Source organism: Rhopalosiphum padi, chromosome 4, assembly GCF_020882245.1.
Source record: "Rhopalosiphum padi isolate XX-2018 chromosome 4, ASM2088224v1, whole genome shotgun sequence".
NCBI classification, from domain to species: domain Eukaryota; kingdom Metazoa; phylum Arthropoda; class Insecta; order Hemiptera; family Aphididae; genus Rhopalosiphum; species Rhopalosiphum padi.
Window position 1 is genome coordinate 7,621,438 of NC_083600.1, and position 14,755 is coordinate 7,636,192.

A 14,755-nucleotide genomic window follows, 5' to 3' on the forward strand; every position below is an offset into this window, starting at 1 on the left:
AAGAGTTGTTTCATGTAAATCAACTTCCCTTGGTTTTGTTTAGTCACCGTTTAGTGGGTATATAAAGTTTTGTGGTCTTGTGTCTGACTTACCAGCTGCCATAACTTTTCAACGTAAATTCCATTGGTTTTAATCGTCAACGCTAATTATACAGTAGTAGTTAGAATGACGGAGGGAGGGGCAGACTGACAAACCCACCCATCGTCTATTGATCGAATGATTTTAGCTGTAACTCGCTACCAAAGTCTAACTGGTTTTAGAACCCAAACCGCCTTTATCCTCGTGCGAGCGCTGCAAAGTACACGCAAATATTATTCTAACGACCTAAATACTGTGTAGTGGCCAGTGGGCTTATCTCGTCGATGCGTATGGGTTGACCACCGTGAGATTACTCTAATATCCTTCGACTCTACATAATAAAATATCATATAAACTGTATATAAAGATACAAGAAAAAAATAATTTTATTAATATTATTAGTTATTTTATCGCAGATATTTTGGATTTTTACTTTTTCTATAAACACTACAAGTTTCTTAACCAGGTAGATACCAACTAAAGACGATTGCAGTTTATTAAAATGTCATACTATAATAACATTTTTTTTTTATATAATTTACCAAATTTTCTATACGACTATAAGTACGCAAGTACGTTATTATTTATTTTTATTTTTATATAAATATAGAAAGTAAATACCGTTGTTGTACAAAACATATTTTATACTCACACTGGATCAATATTTTTTATAAATATATAATTTTATAAATTATTATGTATGTTCATATATATTTTACTACCACATTTTTATTATTATATAGTATTTTTAATAATGTTTAGGTATGTGCATAAGCGTCTATAAAAGCAGAATGGCCAAATATATATATCATACATATATTTTTTTTAATAATCAATAATTTGTAATATTTACTGGAAATAATTTTTAAAAATCTCAAAATATGCCTCTCTGCTTCTCTTTGAATTAGATGAAAAATTGTGTATGATTCCTAGAATTATAAAAAAAAACATTACAATGCAAATACAATAAATATTTTTTTTGAAAAATAAAAGCTTACTAGTTTTATTTCATATCAATAAAGTGCTATTAGGTGAAGAGTTTACACTTGACGACACTTATCAAATTCTATAGGGGTATTAAATTCCTATAAATAAAATACTTAACGACTTTATTTGGTTTTGAATGACCTTTATCGATATGTATTTATACAAAAAATCATTAACATAAAAAACATAATTTATTTCTAGAAGAAAATGATTGTAAATTGCAATTAATAATTAATTTTAACAAAACAATATATGTATATATAAATATATAAATATATTATAAATTATATTTTCATACGTTTATAAATATCTAACTTATCTGCTAATGATATGTATTCAAACAATAAAAGCTATATAGTATGTTTAAAATGATATAAAAAAAATTGTTTATAAATATTTACTTATCGGATGTTCACTTATTATTGGCGGACACAAATCTGTGCTCTAGACATAACATTATATTATTATTTCACTATTTAAATAAAAAAAAATGACAAAACAGTGTACCTATTCTGTCATGTTTATTGTTTATATAACACCATATTACGTAATACGATATAATACAAAGTGCAAGCAAACGAGTAGATCTCGATAGTAAATACACTATCGTATATTATATTATTATATATAATTAATGTTATTATTTTTATACCGATTTCCTCTTCAGTAAAAACTTACAAATTATTATACAACCGGAACACATACGTTAATTTTAAATTGTTTTTGGTTTATGTTCGTTCACAGGCAACATTAACGGGATGAACGTGCTGAGTCTCGCATTCCAAACACCACAAATACCGGGCATATCTGCGCCATCCTTTTTGCCGTACAACTCACCCCAGAGACACTCGCAGGGTTAGTATATCCAACGACGGAATCACATCCCACCGTCGCGTATTCGTGTGTGTTTCGATTATTTTAACATGACATTTTTGTGATATTTTCATTTTGTTCACAGGTTCGCAAGACACATTTTCCGGAAGCGTACTCAACGGCCGTGGCGGCGTTGTGGCCCCTGCTCCACTCCAACCAAGGGCGGCGACGATCGAATCCGTATTCCTTCCTTTACAGGTGAGATGCGTCATTATCGCTTCAGTATTGTGAAAAACTATTAGTACTATGACGTTGTTGTTCTTCCTCCTGATGCATGAAAATAAAAAATAGTTTTAAATCGGTTGGGTCGAATAAATAAAAAAAAAAGTAATATTAAAAATAGTTCATAATGATATTTGAGAGGACGTTTTACGAACAATATTGGTCTGTAAATTTACAAATATGATATCGACGCAGAGTTAATTCGCTTTAATATCAAAGCTAATAAAATACAAAATTGATTCTACTAATAACTAATTAAAAATTTGCTAGATCGTATGTCTTACATGTTAGATGGAAAAACATGTGTAGGTACAGCACTATAGCGTCCTTTAAGTATAATACTTAAAAACTTAAAAATTCAGAATTTCAATATATTAAAGAATAACAGATCGGATGACCTTGTTTGTTAAATTATATACCATGTCTATTTTTAGATTCACTGCAATATTTTAAGATCAATCCGCATCCAATGAGGTATTTTATTAAAACTATGAATTTATCCTTACAATTATATTATTTTTCATTTATTTATGGTTCATACCTGCTGTAGAAAATAGTATAATGGTACAACTATAGCATTAAAATTGTATTAAAATTCCTGTAAATAATTTTTTTGTTTTTTATGAACAATACTATAGAAAAACAGAATCTATTATATTATATACACGAGAACAATATAATTTCTTGTTAAAAATGAATACAATATATTATTATTTAGATATGCTGAAATATTAATAAAAAACTACTGCGCTCAAGTCATTCCAATAGTATTCCTAGAATCTGAATTGTATGAATGTTTTAGAGTTAAGAGCATGATTTCATTAGGTCCTATACGTACATACATATGTATAGGTAACCTATACAATATACATACATAAATAAACAACCATGTTGGTATTTATTATATATTATCCGTTTGTTCCCAAAAACAATACTAGTACGAACTATTTGCATACATTATTTATTGTTATTTGTTGCTTAGTTTATTTAAACTACATTATCGTAACCGGTATAATACTGCACGAGTATTATAGCTTACTCGATAACTATCGCAGTTCATAATATATCATAATCCAGTCCAAACGTGCCGATAGTTCTATCTGATGGCAATAACGGTCATAGTGTACCACATAGACTGCACATGTATCATGTTTAGTTATAATTAGGAAATATTATATTATGAGAGATAGTGAGAAATAACAATTTATTATGGCGAACGAGTGGTTCACAAGTGTCTATTATATACGGTATGGTTCAGAATAGTTAAGAGAAATATTATATGTACATCATAAATATAATTAAAATTTTAATGAATAGATAAAATACAACTAAAAAATATATATAAAAACAGAATAAAACAAAATAAACTTGAGTAATCCACTCCAATGTAGGTACTGTTATTTTAACTGTTTGAAGCACAGACCAAAACTAACTATTCACAGCCCCTCAAATGGCAAATGCACAGTACATTTTTCAAAAAAGTGAATTTTTCCGAAATATTTATAGTGGAGTATTTATAAATTATGTAACTATGTAAATACCACTATTTTATTTTATGCAATAAAACTCTCATTAAGACCGAACTGTTGATTATAAAATATTGTCTATTTATATCCTAAATTCAAGTAATAAAATATGTTAATTCATCATTTCGTAATTATAACTGGAAAAAAAATTAAACATTTTGATTAATATTAAATATTAATAGTTCAGTGATGTATCATTTATTGATATCATCGTTTGTTTCTCATTAAATTTAATCAGTTTAATACACAATGTACAAGAATATACATTGTTATGATTATAGTTCACCATTATTTGCTTCCATTAGTCCAGTTTTCCTATTTGCGTTCATAGAATACTTAATAGTTATGTTTCGTCGTTCGAAGAATAAATTACTTTATGACCCGACTAAAATCATTCTTCGTATACCGATTAATTTTGTAAACCTTGGCATTTAATAACGATATTCAAATTACTAAAAAATAATTGTGGTTTTAACACGGAGTATCGCAAAAGGCAAACATATTTGTAGAGCCGCTGAATCAATACAGACGTTATAATTTATACATTAATTATAGATCTTAAGTTACGTACCGACCTCATATGGGTGCCAAAGGAGTTCAAATGGTAACTGCAGTGTAACGGTTACAAATATGTAGTTGTGATTAGGGATATTTACTGTAAAATTACACCATATTATACAATGACATTATTACATACATTGTAATCAATTTTTTTACGTGCATCATCATTTTACTGACATTTGACATTAATTTTATTTTTTCTATGTTTTATTCAGCCGAGTTTGTTGGTGTCTTTGGGCGAGGACTCAAGGCCTCAGGACATTATAATGCAGAGGACGTCTTCGTTGCCGAACTCATCTGGAAACGATTCGGTCAACCCGTCGTCTTCATGAACATTTTGCTCACGTTAGATTGTTTTTTATTTTTAGACTCGTTTGCAATGTTTACATTGGCCCAACGCCATCTAGTGTCGAAATGACGGCGGTGATCGGTACCAGTAAACCGAATTCGTTCGCAACACAGATAGCGGTTACTCACTCACAAACGCTATAATGTTATTATTATACTACTGTTCAAAACAGGCTGAATATTTTTCGTACATCTTACTTTATTCTAAAAATAATATTGATATTGAATGAACAGGCGAAGCCTGAGTTAAATATAGTTCATCTTTACTTTTGGATGCATCGAAGTGTGTCAATCCAAATTTCGATGGTCGTCGATTGCGTGAAGTTATTTTTATGTGCGGTAACCGATATAATCATATTTTCTGGATAAACACTCTGGAACAAAAATTAGTTATGTACCTATGTATGTTTATCATGATTCTAAGTCTTTGAAATTAAATAAAAAACAATTAATACACGTGTGTAATTTAATTTTAGCCCAAAAATCAATCGCACGTGACAAATATTATTTTAAAGAACGTATATTGTATAAATGTTTTTCTTTTTGTAATATTTTACGAAAAATCCATCACCGTGGTCCACTATATGAAATCTGTTCAATCTTTAATAATATAATCTATTAATAACATTTTAATAATATATATATTGTACGTTACCACGCTTAAATATTGTATACCGTTGTCCAACACTATGTTAATTTTACCCTTTTATAAATATTTTATTGTGTTTAATACATTTTCATTATTCTGTGATATTTTGTTATATACATATTATGTGAGTTTTTTTTTAATTTTAATTTTGATAATAAGTTAGTCTTAACTATATAATATTATAAAAAAATAAATGAACATTGTGCATTTTCGATGTCAAAGTAAATCTGTTTGAAACCCATGAATACCGAACGACTGATAGGTAATAAAAATGTTATATATCATAATATATATAAATATATATACTGAGTCTTGCAAGAAATAAAAGAGTATAAGGGGTCATAGATGAATAGAAACTATACGAATATATTAAAATATTACCGTAATAATAATTGATGTTGTCAATATTTATTTGTAAATTCGTTGCACTGTTGTTTTTGATTTAAAATAAAAATATACCAATCGATATTCAATAATACTTATGTGTTTGTTGTGATTATATTTGGTTTTTTTTTTAGGTTTTCCGTATATTTTTACGTTGAAACATAATATAATTCTGTTCAAAGATCGATGAATTACTAAAGGAAAATAAAAAAAGGAAGACCTATTATATTAAAAATAATCTCGTGTGTTATTTTTTTTTTATTTTTACATTATATAAGTACACTTTTTTAATTAGGTTTAAATAACTAGGGTTGAATTCCATTTGTTGTTTATTAATTTAAATAAATAATATAAATACAATTTAATATTACAATATAATGATTTTGGGTTTTACACAAATTAAAATAGCTGAACAGTCACATAGTGATATAACGAGTGTACACATAATTATTTGAATGCTAGTTAGTCATCTGTACAGTGGTTGTTGCAACTTTTGAAGATGCTTTACAAATTATAGAAACTTTAAGTATTGTGTAAAAATATCTAAAGATATTATTATATAAAGATATTTTTATAAATAAAATTAAAGACTTATCTGTATCACTTAAATACGCGAGATATTATTTCTACATGTATGAAACATTTGTCACTGAAGAGTCTTCTCATAGTTATCACAAAATTCACCATGAGTATTTTTTGTTTTATACACACACTAAGCGATATGGCTTAAAGGTGACTTCACAGTGTACTGTGATAATATATTTAATCTATGATTTTCGAAAACAAAAAAAAATATATATTTTTGAAATATTTACACCTAATAGTAAAAATTGCGATGAAGCAATTTAAGTGTTTATAATTAATTGTATTAATGAATTATAAATGGTAAATGATAACTTACTATAGGTTACCATATTCCATACATTAGAATTATCCTATCTTTACCATAATGGTAACAATATTATATAATTCCGCTAACTAATAGCCAAATTGTTTTTGGAAATCACGGTATTTAAGGGGCCACTACACCAGCATTTGTTTTCTCTATATGTCTCCCACATAATATAGGAACAAAGATACTCCGTATTTCCACGATAACGAATCTCTGGTTCAGTTTAAGGCAAAAGCACCTCTTATATATTTTATAAAGAAGAGTATTTCCTGTGCATTGACCGGATAGATTTTTAATATTTACATTTTTTATAAAATATAAGCATGTTTTAATTTTAAAATAATTTTGAACACCATAAAATTCAAATTAATAGAAACTATTTTTGTAGCAATAAATCAAAACTATTAATATTAAAAATCTATCTTAAAGCACACTACCACTTCTGACTATTTTTTTCAAAAGTATAGAAATTATACAAATCTAAAAAATCCAATCTTTCCAAACATTGTAGTTTTTAGAAAATAACAAATTCATCAATAACATCTATAAAAAATATTTGTATTTTTGCATATCAAAATTATAACTATAACTGCCTCTTATCTCTATGAAATGTTTCATTTATATTTTTAATTGCATCATAATTTATTAATTTATTACATGGGAGACTTAAACGCAGATAGATACATTATTTTAATAAACAAACAATAAATAAATAAACAAATAAAAATAAAATAATGAAAAATACTCCCAATCTTCGAGTTAACATTGAGGGTCTTCTCTATCTTAAGATTCCAAGCCATTTAAGCAATTTTTTTTCTTTCTAATACTCTTTAAAAATATTTACAGATTATATAATATATTCAAATAAATGTTCTACTATAATATATTTTCTAATTTGCACATATATATATATATATTTATATGTATTGAATATATAATAGTATAATAAAATACAAAATAAAAAAAAATATACAAAAATATTTCGATTTCTTTGTGGGTTGTCATTTCTAGTTATAAACTATAATGTATCGGCTATAGAGTATTATAATTAGGTACTTAATATTGGTGTAATAGCTAATAACAATAAAATATTATAATATAAATATAAACTATAATAAAAGTTAATAATAAAATATAAATGCGATGTTTTTCGGAAAAAATTAATTTGACCTGCTGTATATCTAAATACCTTACTATAATTTTAATATAAATATATACAGTATGTAACTCATCTGTTTGACATTATTTTATTTGCACTATTGTTGAATTTGTCAAATAGAGGAATTACACCCTATATAGTAAAATATTATAGGTTGGCTTATAACGTATGCTCATAATCATTATCTTATGCTATGCTTCATCGTTTAATTCAATTTTAATACATCCATCATATTGATAGATTTGACACCTAACGTTTAGTAGAATGGTAGGTAATCTACTTAAAAAAATCGTGGTTTTATAATTATTACTTTAAAATATATGTAATAATTACAAAAAATTATCACCTTGTATTTTCAATGAATTAACATTTATATAGGTATCGTACTAAATACATATGACTACAGTAATACATCTTCAAATATTGAAAGTGAACGCAATATTATAGTAAATAATATAACAGTTTATAAAGTATACAGTTGTTATTAATATTATAACAATATAGATATAAAGTATATGATTACAATGGATAAACATTAATATAAACATGTTTCACAGTTAAAAATAGCAATTGCCAATATAATAACTATGCCTAAACATGAAATTTTAGTTATTATATTATAGAAATTTAGAAAGAGTTTTAACCTACAATAGAGCTAAGTTTTGACAAATATTATCGATTTTAACAAAAATTACATACCTACAGTGAACATAATAAATCTGCTTATTTCTGCTTCTTACTTTATATTTTGTTCAAGCTAATAAATATTCTTTTAAACGCAATTATATAATAAAGATTTAAATAGTATTAATTTATTACAATACATAAAAATGTTATGCTGTTTAATTAAAAGTTACTGTAATTTTTTGCAGTAGTTGTTAATTTGTTAACTATTATATTTTTTTAAGCGGTATTAATGATTTAATTTTATAATAATTAAGCTTGTAAAGTTTCGACATCTACTTTTATTATTTTTTTTTTTTATTCTTATTAGTACTGTCACATTGTTATTATTATTTTTATAATTATTACTTCCATTATCAAAGCAGTTCCTTTTTTTAATAGGATAAATTTAATTGTTATCTGAATTCTGAATCACGGGTAGATGGTAACCAAAGACTGAAGTGATTCAAACAAAATTAAAAAAAGTTGTAGAGTACCTATTCCTGAGAATTAATTGATTCATTGTTTCGTTGTAGGTTTCTTATTAATTATTTTTAACCATAACCATGTTTCTCAGAATAAAATATTGATGTTTATACTTATCTTCCAATTATTCTAATCGAGCTTGCAATATTTGATTTCATGTTGATATTAATAAACATTCAGTAGCAAATATTCTTTTAATCAAACAAGAAAATAAAAATGTTTATCAATATTACTGTACAAGACGTTTTTTTGATTAGCAGGAGTAGTTCTGATTCTTAATTTTTAAATAATCGTTATACATATTACATACCAATTAGCACATTATAATGTACAATGATAAAATAATTGGATAATGTATAACTTAATTATTCAAAACTAGACAATGTGGCTTGTATCATCACTCGTCATTATTCCGTGAGTAGTAATTTTATTTAATAAACCCGTAAACAGTGAACCTACCAACACACATTACTTTACTTGCGCAAAATCACGATATAATATAGTTGGTAACTATATTAACATATTATAATAGTAGTTGGTAGTTTATATGATTAGATTTTTCTTTAATCATCTTATTAATCAAATTGTTTTGTTATAATTTCTTTGATTATTATTTTTAAATTATCTTATGCATGTATAATTTGGTTAACTCCGTGGTAATGTTATGTATTTGTTTCTAACTAATTAATATATACATATATATGTTACGCCGAATTTATGAAATTGCCGATTTCATGAAATCGGCAGAAGAATTGCCGATTTCATGAAATCAGCAACGTTGTCACCGAATACGTGAAATCGGCAACTTAAAAAGCATAATACTGCCGATTGCGTGAAATCGGCAAGACCCTCCTTAAAAAATTATAAAACATAATTTAATTTAAATAAATGTATAAAACGCCAGAAATATAATAAAATCAAATTGTAATAATAAATATTATATGTATATAAAAAATAGTTTAAACGTTAAAAAAAAGTTAAAAAAGTTAAGTTAACAAATCTTGTTAAGTTATTGAATGTTAAATATAATATTATTAGTTTATATTCATAAAAAATAATATTCTTTATTGATTAAAAAATTCCAAATAAATAGAAAATTCTAATTTTCATAAATAATATCCTATTTTAACCAAAAAATATTGATACCAGTTACCACCTAACAAACGTTGCTAATTAGCTGCTAAATGATGGTTCAAGAAAAATTTGAAAATATGATTTCAATGATATTGGTGGGTCTGGGGAAATGTGTCTCCAGCCCCACCCTAAGTTTTTATTTTTTCCATGATTTAGGACATGTACGTGCAATAAAAAGACCTCAATGACCAAGATAAAATGCTTGTACGTATCATAGCATCTATCATCATAGGTAATAAAGATTACGGCGTGGTAATGCCGATCAGCACGCGTGCAATTATTGTTTATTTATAATCCACTATTGGTAATTATGTCATAATAATATGTTACCGAATTCATGCAATCGGCAGAAAAAAGTCTGACTAATTCACGAAATCGGCAATCAAAATTTGCCGATTACGTGAATTTGGTAGCCAAATTGCCGATTTCACGTATTCGGCGACAACGTTGCTGATTTCACGAAATCGGCAATTTCATGAATTCGGCGTAACATATATATATATATTTATAACGACTAAGTATAGAAACTTATATTAAGTTGTTAAGATTACCCAACAAAAAAAAACTTAAAATATGTATTAGAAAAATATGTCTAAACCTACAACAAAAAAATCAACATAATAATAATAATTAATAATGAAAAATATTTTATTTTTATAAATAAGATTAAAAATTGATTTTATACCTAATATATTTTTAAAGGCGCGTCAGCACTAACTGATTTAGCTATCTATCTTGTACCTATCCAAAACATAAATGATTTCATTTGTATATTATATAATATTAAAGTATGTTGGCTATTAATATTATATCCTAAAATAAATACACATAGAAACACAGATAAATAAAATAATCAATTATTTTTATTACTTATTCTGGGTACTGGAGGTAGGCATTCTTTAAGCAAAGAAATAAGTTATACATAATACTTTTAATGATAATGATAATATAGCTATTATTCTCTTTTTTAGCAATACACCATATGCAGCAGCACATTTAAAAAAAAAATTCTAAATTCAGTCAAATCATTATTTAAAATTACTCCAAGAAATCAATCTTTAATAGTAACATTTATAAATTATTAAAATTAACTTTTCTTTTTTTATCAAAATAGAGATGTTTAAAAAGAATCAATATTTAAGAGTTAGGAAAAACCAAGAAACTGAGATACCTATAGATCAAGAAAAAACATCACCTACGGTGTCAGAAATACCTGATATTCAAAATTATAAAAATGACGAAATTCTATCAGTTACATCTACTGAAAAACCAAAATCATCAGAAAGAAAAGTATGTGATAATATGATATTGACGGAATCACAATTAAAAGGTATAAAAGAATGTTTATGGATAACACCTAAGCCTGCATCATCCTTCGAAGAATACTTTGCGTCAATACCTAAAGCCTCGTTTTTATGAAATTGTTATTATTTCATAAAACATAATATTATAATACAGCCACTTATTGATACTGTATTTTTATATGTAAACATAACATATTAAATTTCGATCTCCCAATAATTAATATAATATTGTGGTTATTATAATATTATTATATATATTATTTTAAATGTAAAAGTAACAACTCCGTCTGGACTTGGATGATAATCTGCAAAACTGCCTATTTTGCACATTCTTCGATAAGTTTCACTAGTGGGTTAGGTTTGTTTAACCGGTCTTAAAAATGCTCTTAGAACTTTATTTTAATGCACTACGTTCTGTTTATAACGTATGATAAATTTTAAAGGGTGATAATAAACTATATTATTTTATTTTAGAAAAAAAAAATTATAAAGGTACTATATTATAATAATTATTATTAATAGTAGGTGCACCATTATAATTACAATAAAAATAATACAATATTATATTAAAAAATATGATATAATATTTGATATAATTACAGTTTAATGATAGTAGTCGTGTTTTTATAACACTGATATTCGTTTAATTGATAATAATGTTGTTTTAATTTTTATTCTATTTTACAATTTAACATAGAAAGAAATGTATTTTTTTTAGTACATATATAGGTTAATCAATCTTATATATCTAATTTTAGTATATATTGTAGTGTGCTAAATGATATAATATTTAAATAAGTGCAATACTACGTTCAATAATTTATACCATATCATAAGTTAAAAATACCCAGACCATTAGATATCCTTGTTAACAAGGGTCGAATTTTATAGCACCAAAAGTACTATGATATCGTGAATTTGAATACATACGAATTAAGTCGTGTTGCTTGTTGCGGTTGTACTAAAACTAATTGTATACACACTATTCCATTGGTCTTACCAATTAAACGTGTCACCTCTTTACGGTATTTTTGACGGTAATACATGGCGGATGTTACATTAAGTAGGTATTGTAGAGGTAGGAAAAATCCGATTAATGTTTGTGAGCAGTAGACGTACGACATCGGGACATTATTTTTTGTTATTATTCACGTAGACGGTAAAACGTATCTAAATAATTACATTCTTAACTATAATACGGGCCATGATAATACAATTTTATAATATTTTCCAGCTTAGATAAATATTTTAAATTTCCATTTTTGAAATACCCTGGTTGTATTATTATATTTACCGAGTTCATGGATCGTTTATAATTTGAATTACCACAATATCCAGGTATTTCATCAGTTTTGATGTAGGATTTGATGTGTAGCCACTTTTAATAGTAATTAAATTAAAGTAGGTAATCCCCACATAATGGAAAATACAAATTATAAAAGTTTGAATTTAATTTGATCGTTAAAATTAGCGATTTAAACTTTACACTGAATTAACACTGATTTAACATGACTTAGAATATGCTGTACAATACATTCACTGTATTTTATCGGTCCTTGTTTTCCTCCACTATCATGACCTCATTTAAAACTAAACCGAAAACTAAAATGATACACATGTTTGTGGTTTACAAAATTGCAGTACACTTACACATGTCTTGTTCATAACTGATTTGCATTCAAATTGTGTATGCTTATTTTTGATTATGTTTTGAGATGTTAACATTTAAAATAATTAATAATATTAATAAGTTGTTCTTTTATATGGTGTAGGAAAATTTGATAGGTGTAACTGTTGACTGTTGTAATTGGATGATTCGGATGTAGTAAACTAATAATTTTTAAACAAAACAAAATAATATGATTACAATTTTGAAAACTTCGTATATTTAATATAATTTTAATAAAATATTCAATCAAAATGTGTAAGAAAAATTATAAAAATTATTACGAGTAAAAAATTTGAAATCAAAATTTAAAATGTAATTATACGAGTTAATACTATAAAATAGTATAGAAAAAAAATATAATATTATAAGGACTTTTTTTATACAAATATTAACTATAAATAAAAATTTTTGTGTTGGCGCCTAAGCGGGCAACTATGTATGCCAAAATGTCGTCTAAATCTACTTATATCGATTGCATAGAAACTAGTTATTATAAATTTGTCAACATTTTGGAATCATAAATTTGAATTTATGTTGTCATTGTGGACGCGCAATACAATTTCCAATGCATTTCTTGTTTAGGATATTTTAAGTCATGTTAAATCAGTGTAAATGCAGTGTAAAGTTTTAATCACACATTTTAACCATAAAATTAAATTTAAACTTGTGCAAAACGTATTTTCCATTATGCGGGCATTATTTGAACTTAATATCTATTATAAATGGCTACACACAAGATCCGACATCAAAACTGATGAAAAACGATGATATCATTATGTTAATAATTGAAAATTTAAAACACCATCGAACTTAATAAATATAATATGACCTAAATTTCGAAATCATTAATATAAAACTACCCTATCAATTTAGATAATGAAAATCATAATACGTTGTCAAATACATTACTTTAAATGATGTCCAGTGAACTACATAAATAAAGTATAAATATAAATCGTTTGATTAAATATATGAATATCTAATAATTTAAGTCTGAATAATATATCTAATAGCACGAATAATATTTTTTATTTTATTAAAATCACACTAATAGAAAATAAGCTATTAGCGTGGTATTTATATATAAAAATGTATCTATCTTATTTTTAACAATATGTGTTTGTATGGTTTATAATGATAAGTAATGCTTATTATCTAAGCTTAAATATTTGATCGATTACAAAGCCAAAAATAAAATTAATTAAATAAAATAAAATGAAAAATATACAATATTTTTATAATGAAATTGAATCAATATAAACATAATATATATATATATACATACATAATATAATTTACATAATAAGCTCATAAGTTATTTGCTTATAAGTATTATGGACATATTACTTAACCTTGAAATATTTTATACGTTTATTTATAGGTAAACTATTTATATACATTTGAGTTTATTATTATTTTATTGAAATATTATACTTTAGATCGAATTTATATTTCAATATGTACTCATACAGTAATACAATTCGTTTATTTGATTACCGCCTTACCGGTTAAAGTATATAATATATTGATGTTCAATCATGAAATAGCTATATAAAGATTAACTATTTTGATCAATATTTTATGTGGAATATTTTAAAAACATAAAAACAATAAGATTTATCATCCCTCAACTACAACTGTACCGTATTGACTTTCACCAATACATATTAGTTGTATGCTTTATTGGTTAGTGTTACACTGTTACATGTTAAACTAACTTGTTGAATGGTAATGCTCTTTAAGCACTTGTAGAGTTAATTCATTTTCAGAAATTATTTTTATTGTATAAGTTTAAAATATAGTTAATAACAAAATGAATT

At 25.4% G+C, this 14,755-nt stretch overlaps 1 protein-coding gene across 4 annotated transcripts in view; it reads left to right on the forward strand.

Moving 5' to 3' along the window:
• The window catches only part of LOC132929817 (potassium voltage-gated channel protein Shaw-like), a 188,092-nt gene extending 182,370 nt beyond the window's left edge, over nucleotides 1-5,722 (forward strand). For all 4 annotated transcript variants that reach the window (XM_060995400.1, XM_060995403.1, XM_060995401.1 and 1 more), the window contains 3 exons: nucleotides 1,810-1,920; nucleotides 2,024-2,136; nucleotides 4,463-5,722. In XM_060995400.1, coding sequence (XP_060851383.1) covers nucleotides 1,810-1,920; nucleotides 2,024-2,136; nucleotides 4,463-4,579 — 341 coding nt within the window. In that variant the 3' untranslated portion in view covers nucleotides 4,580-5,722. The remainder of the gene's footprint in view (nucleotides 1-1,809; nucleotides 1,921-2,023; nucleotides 2,137-4,462) is intronic.
• The last annotated feature ends 9,033 nt before the right edge of the window (nucleotides 5,723-14,755 follow it).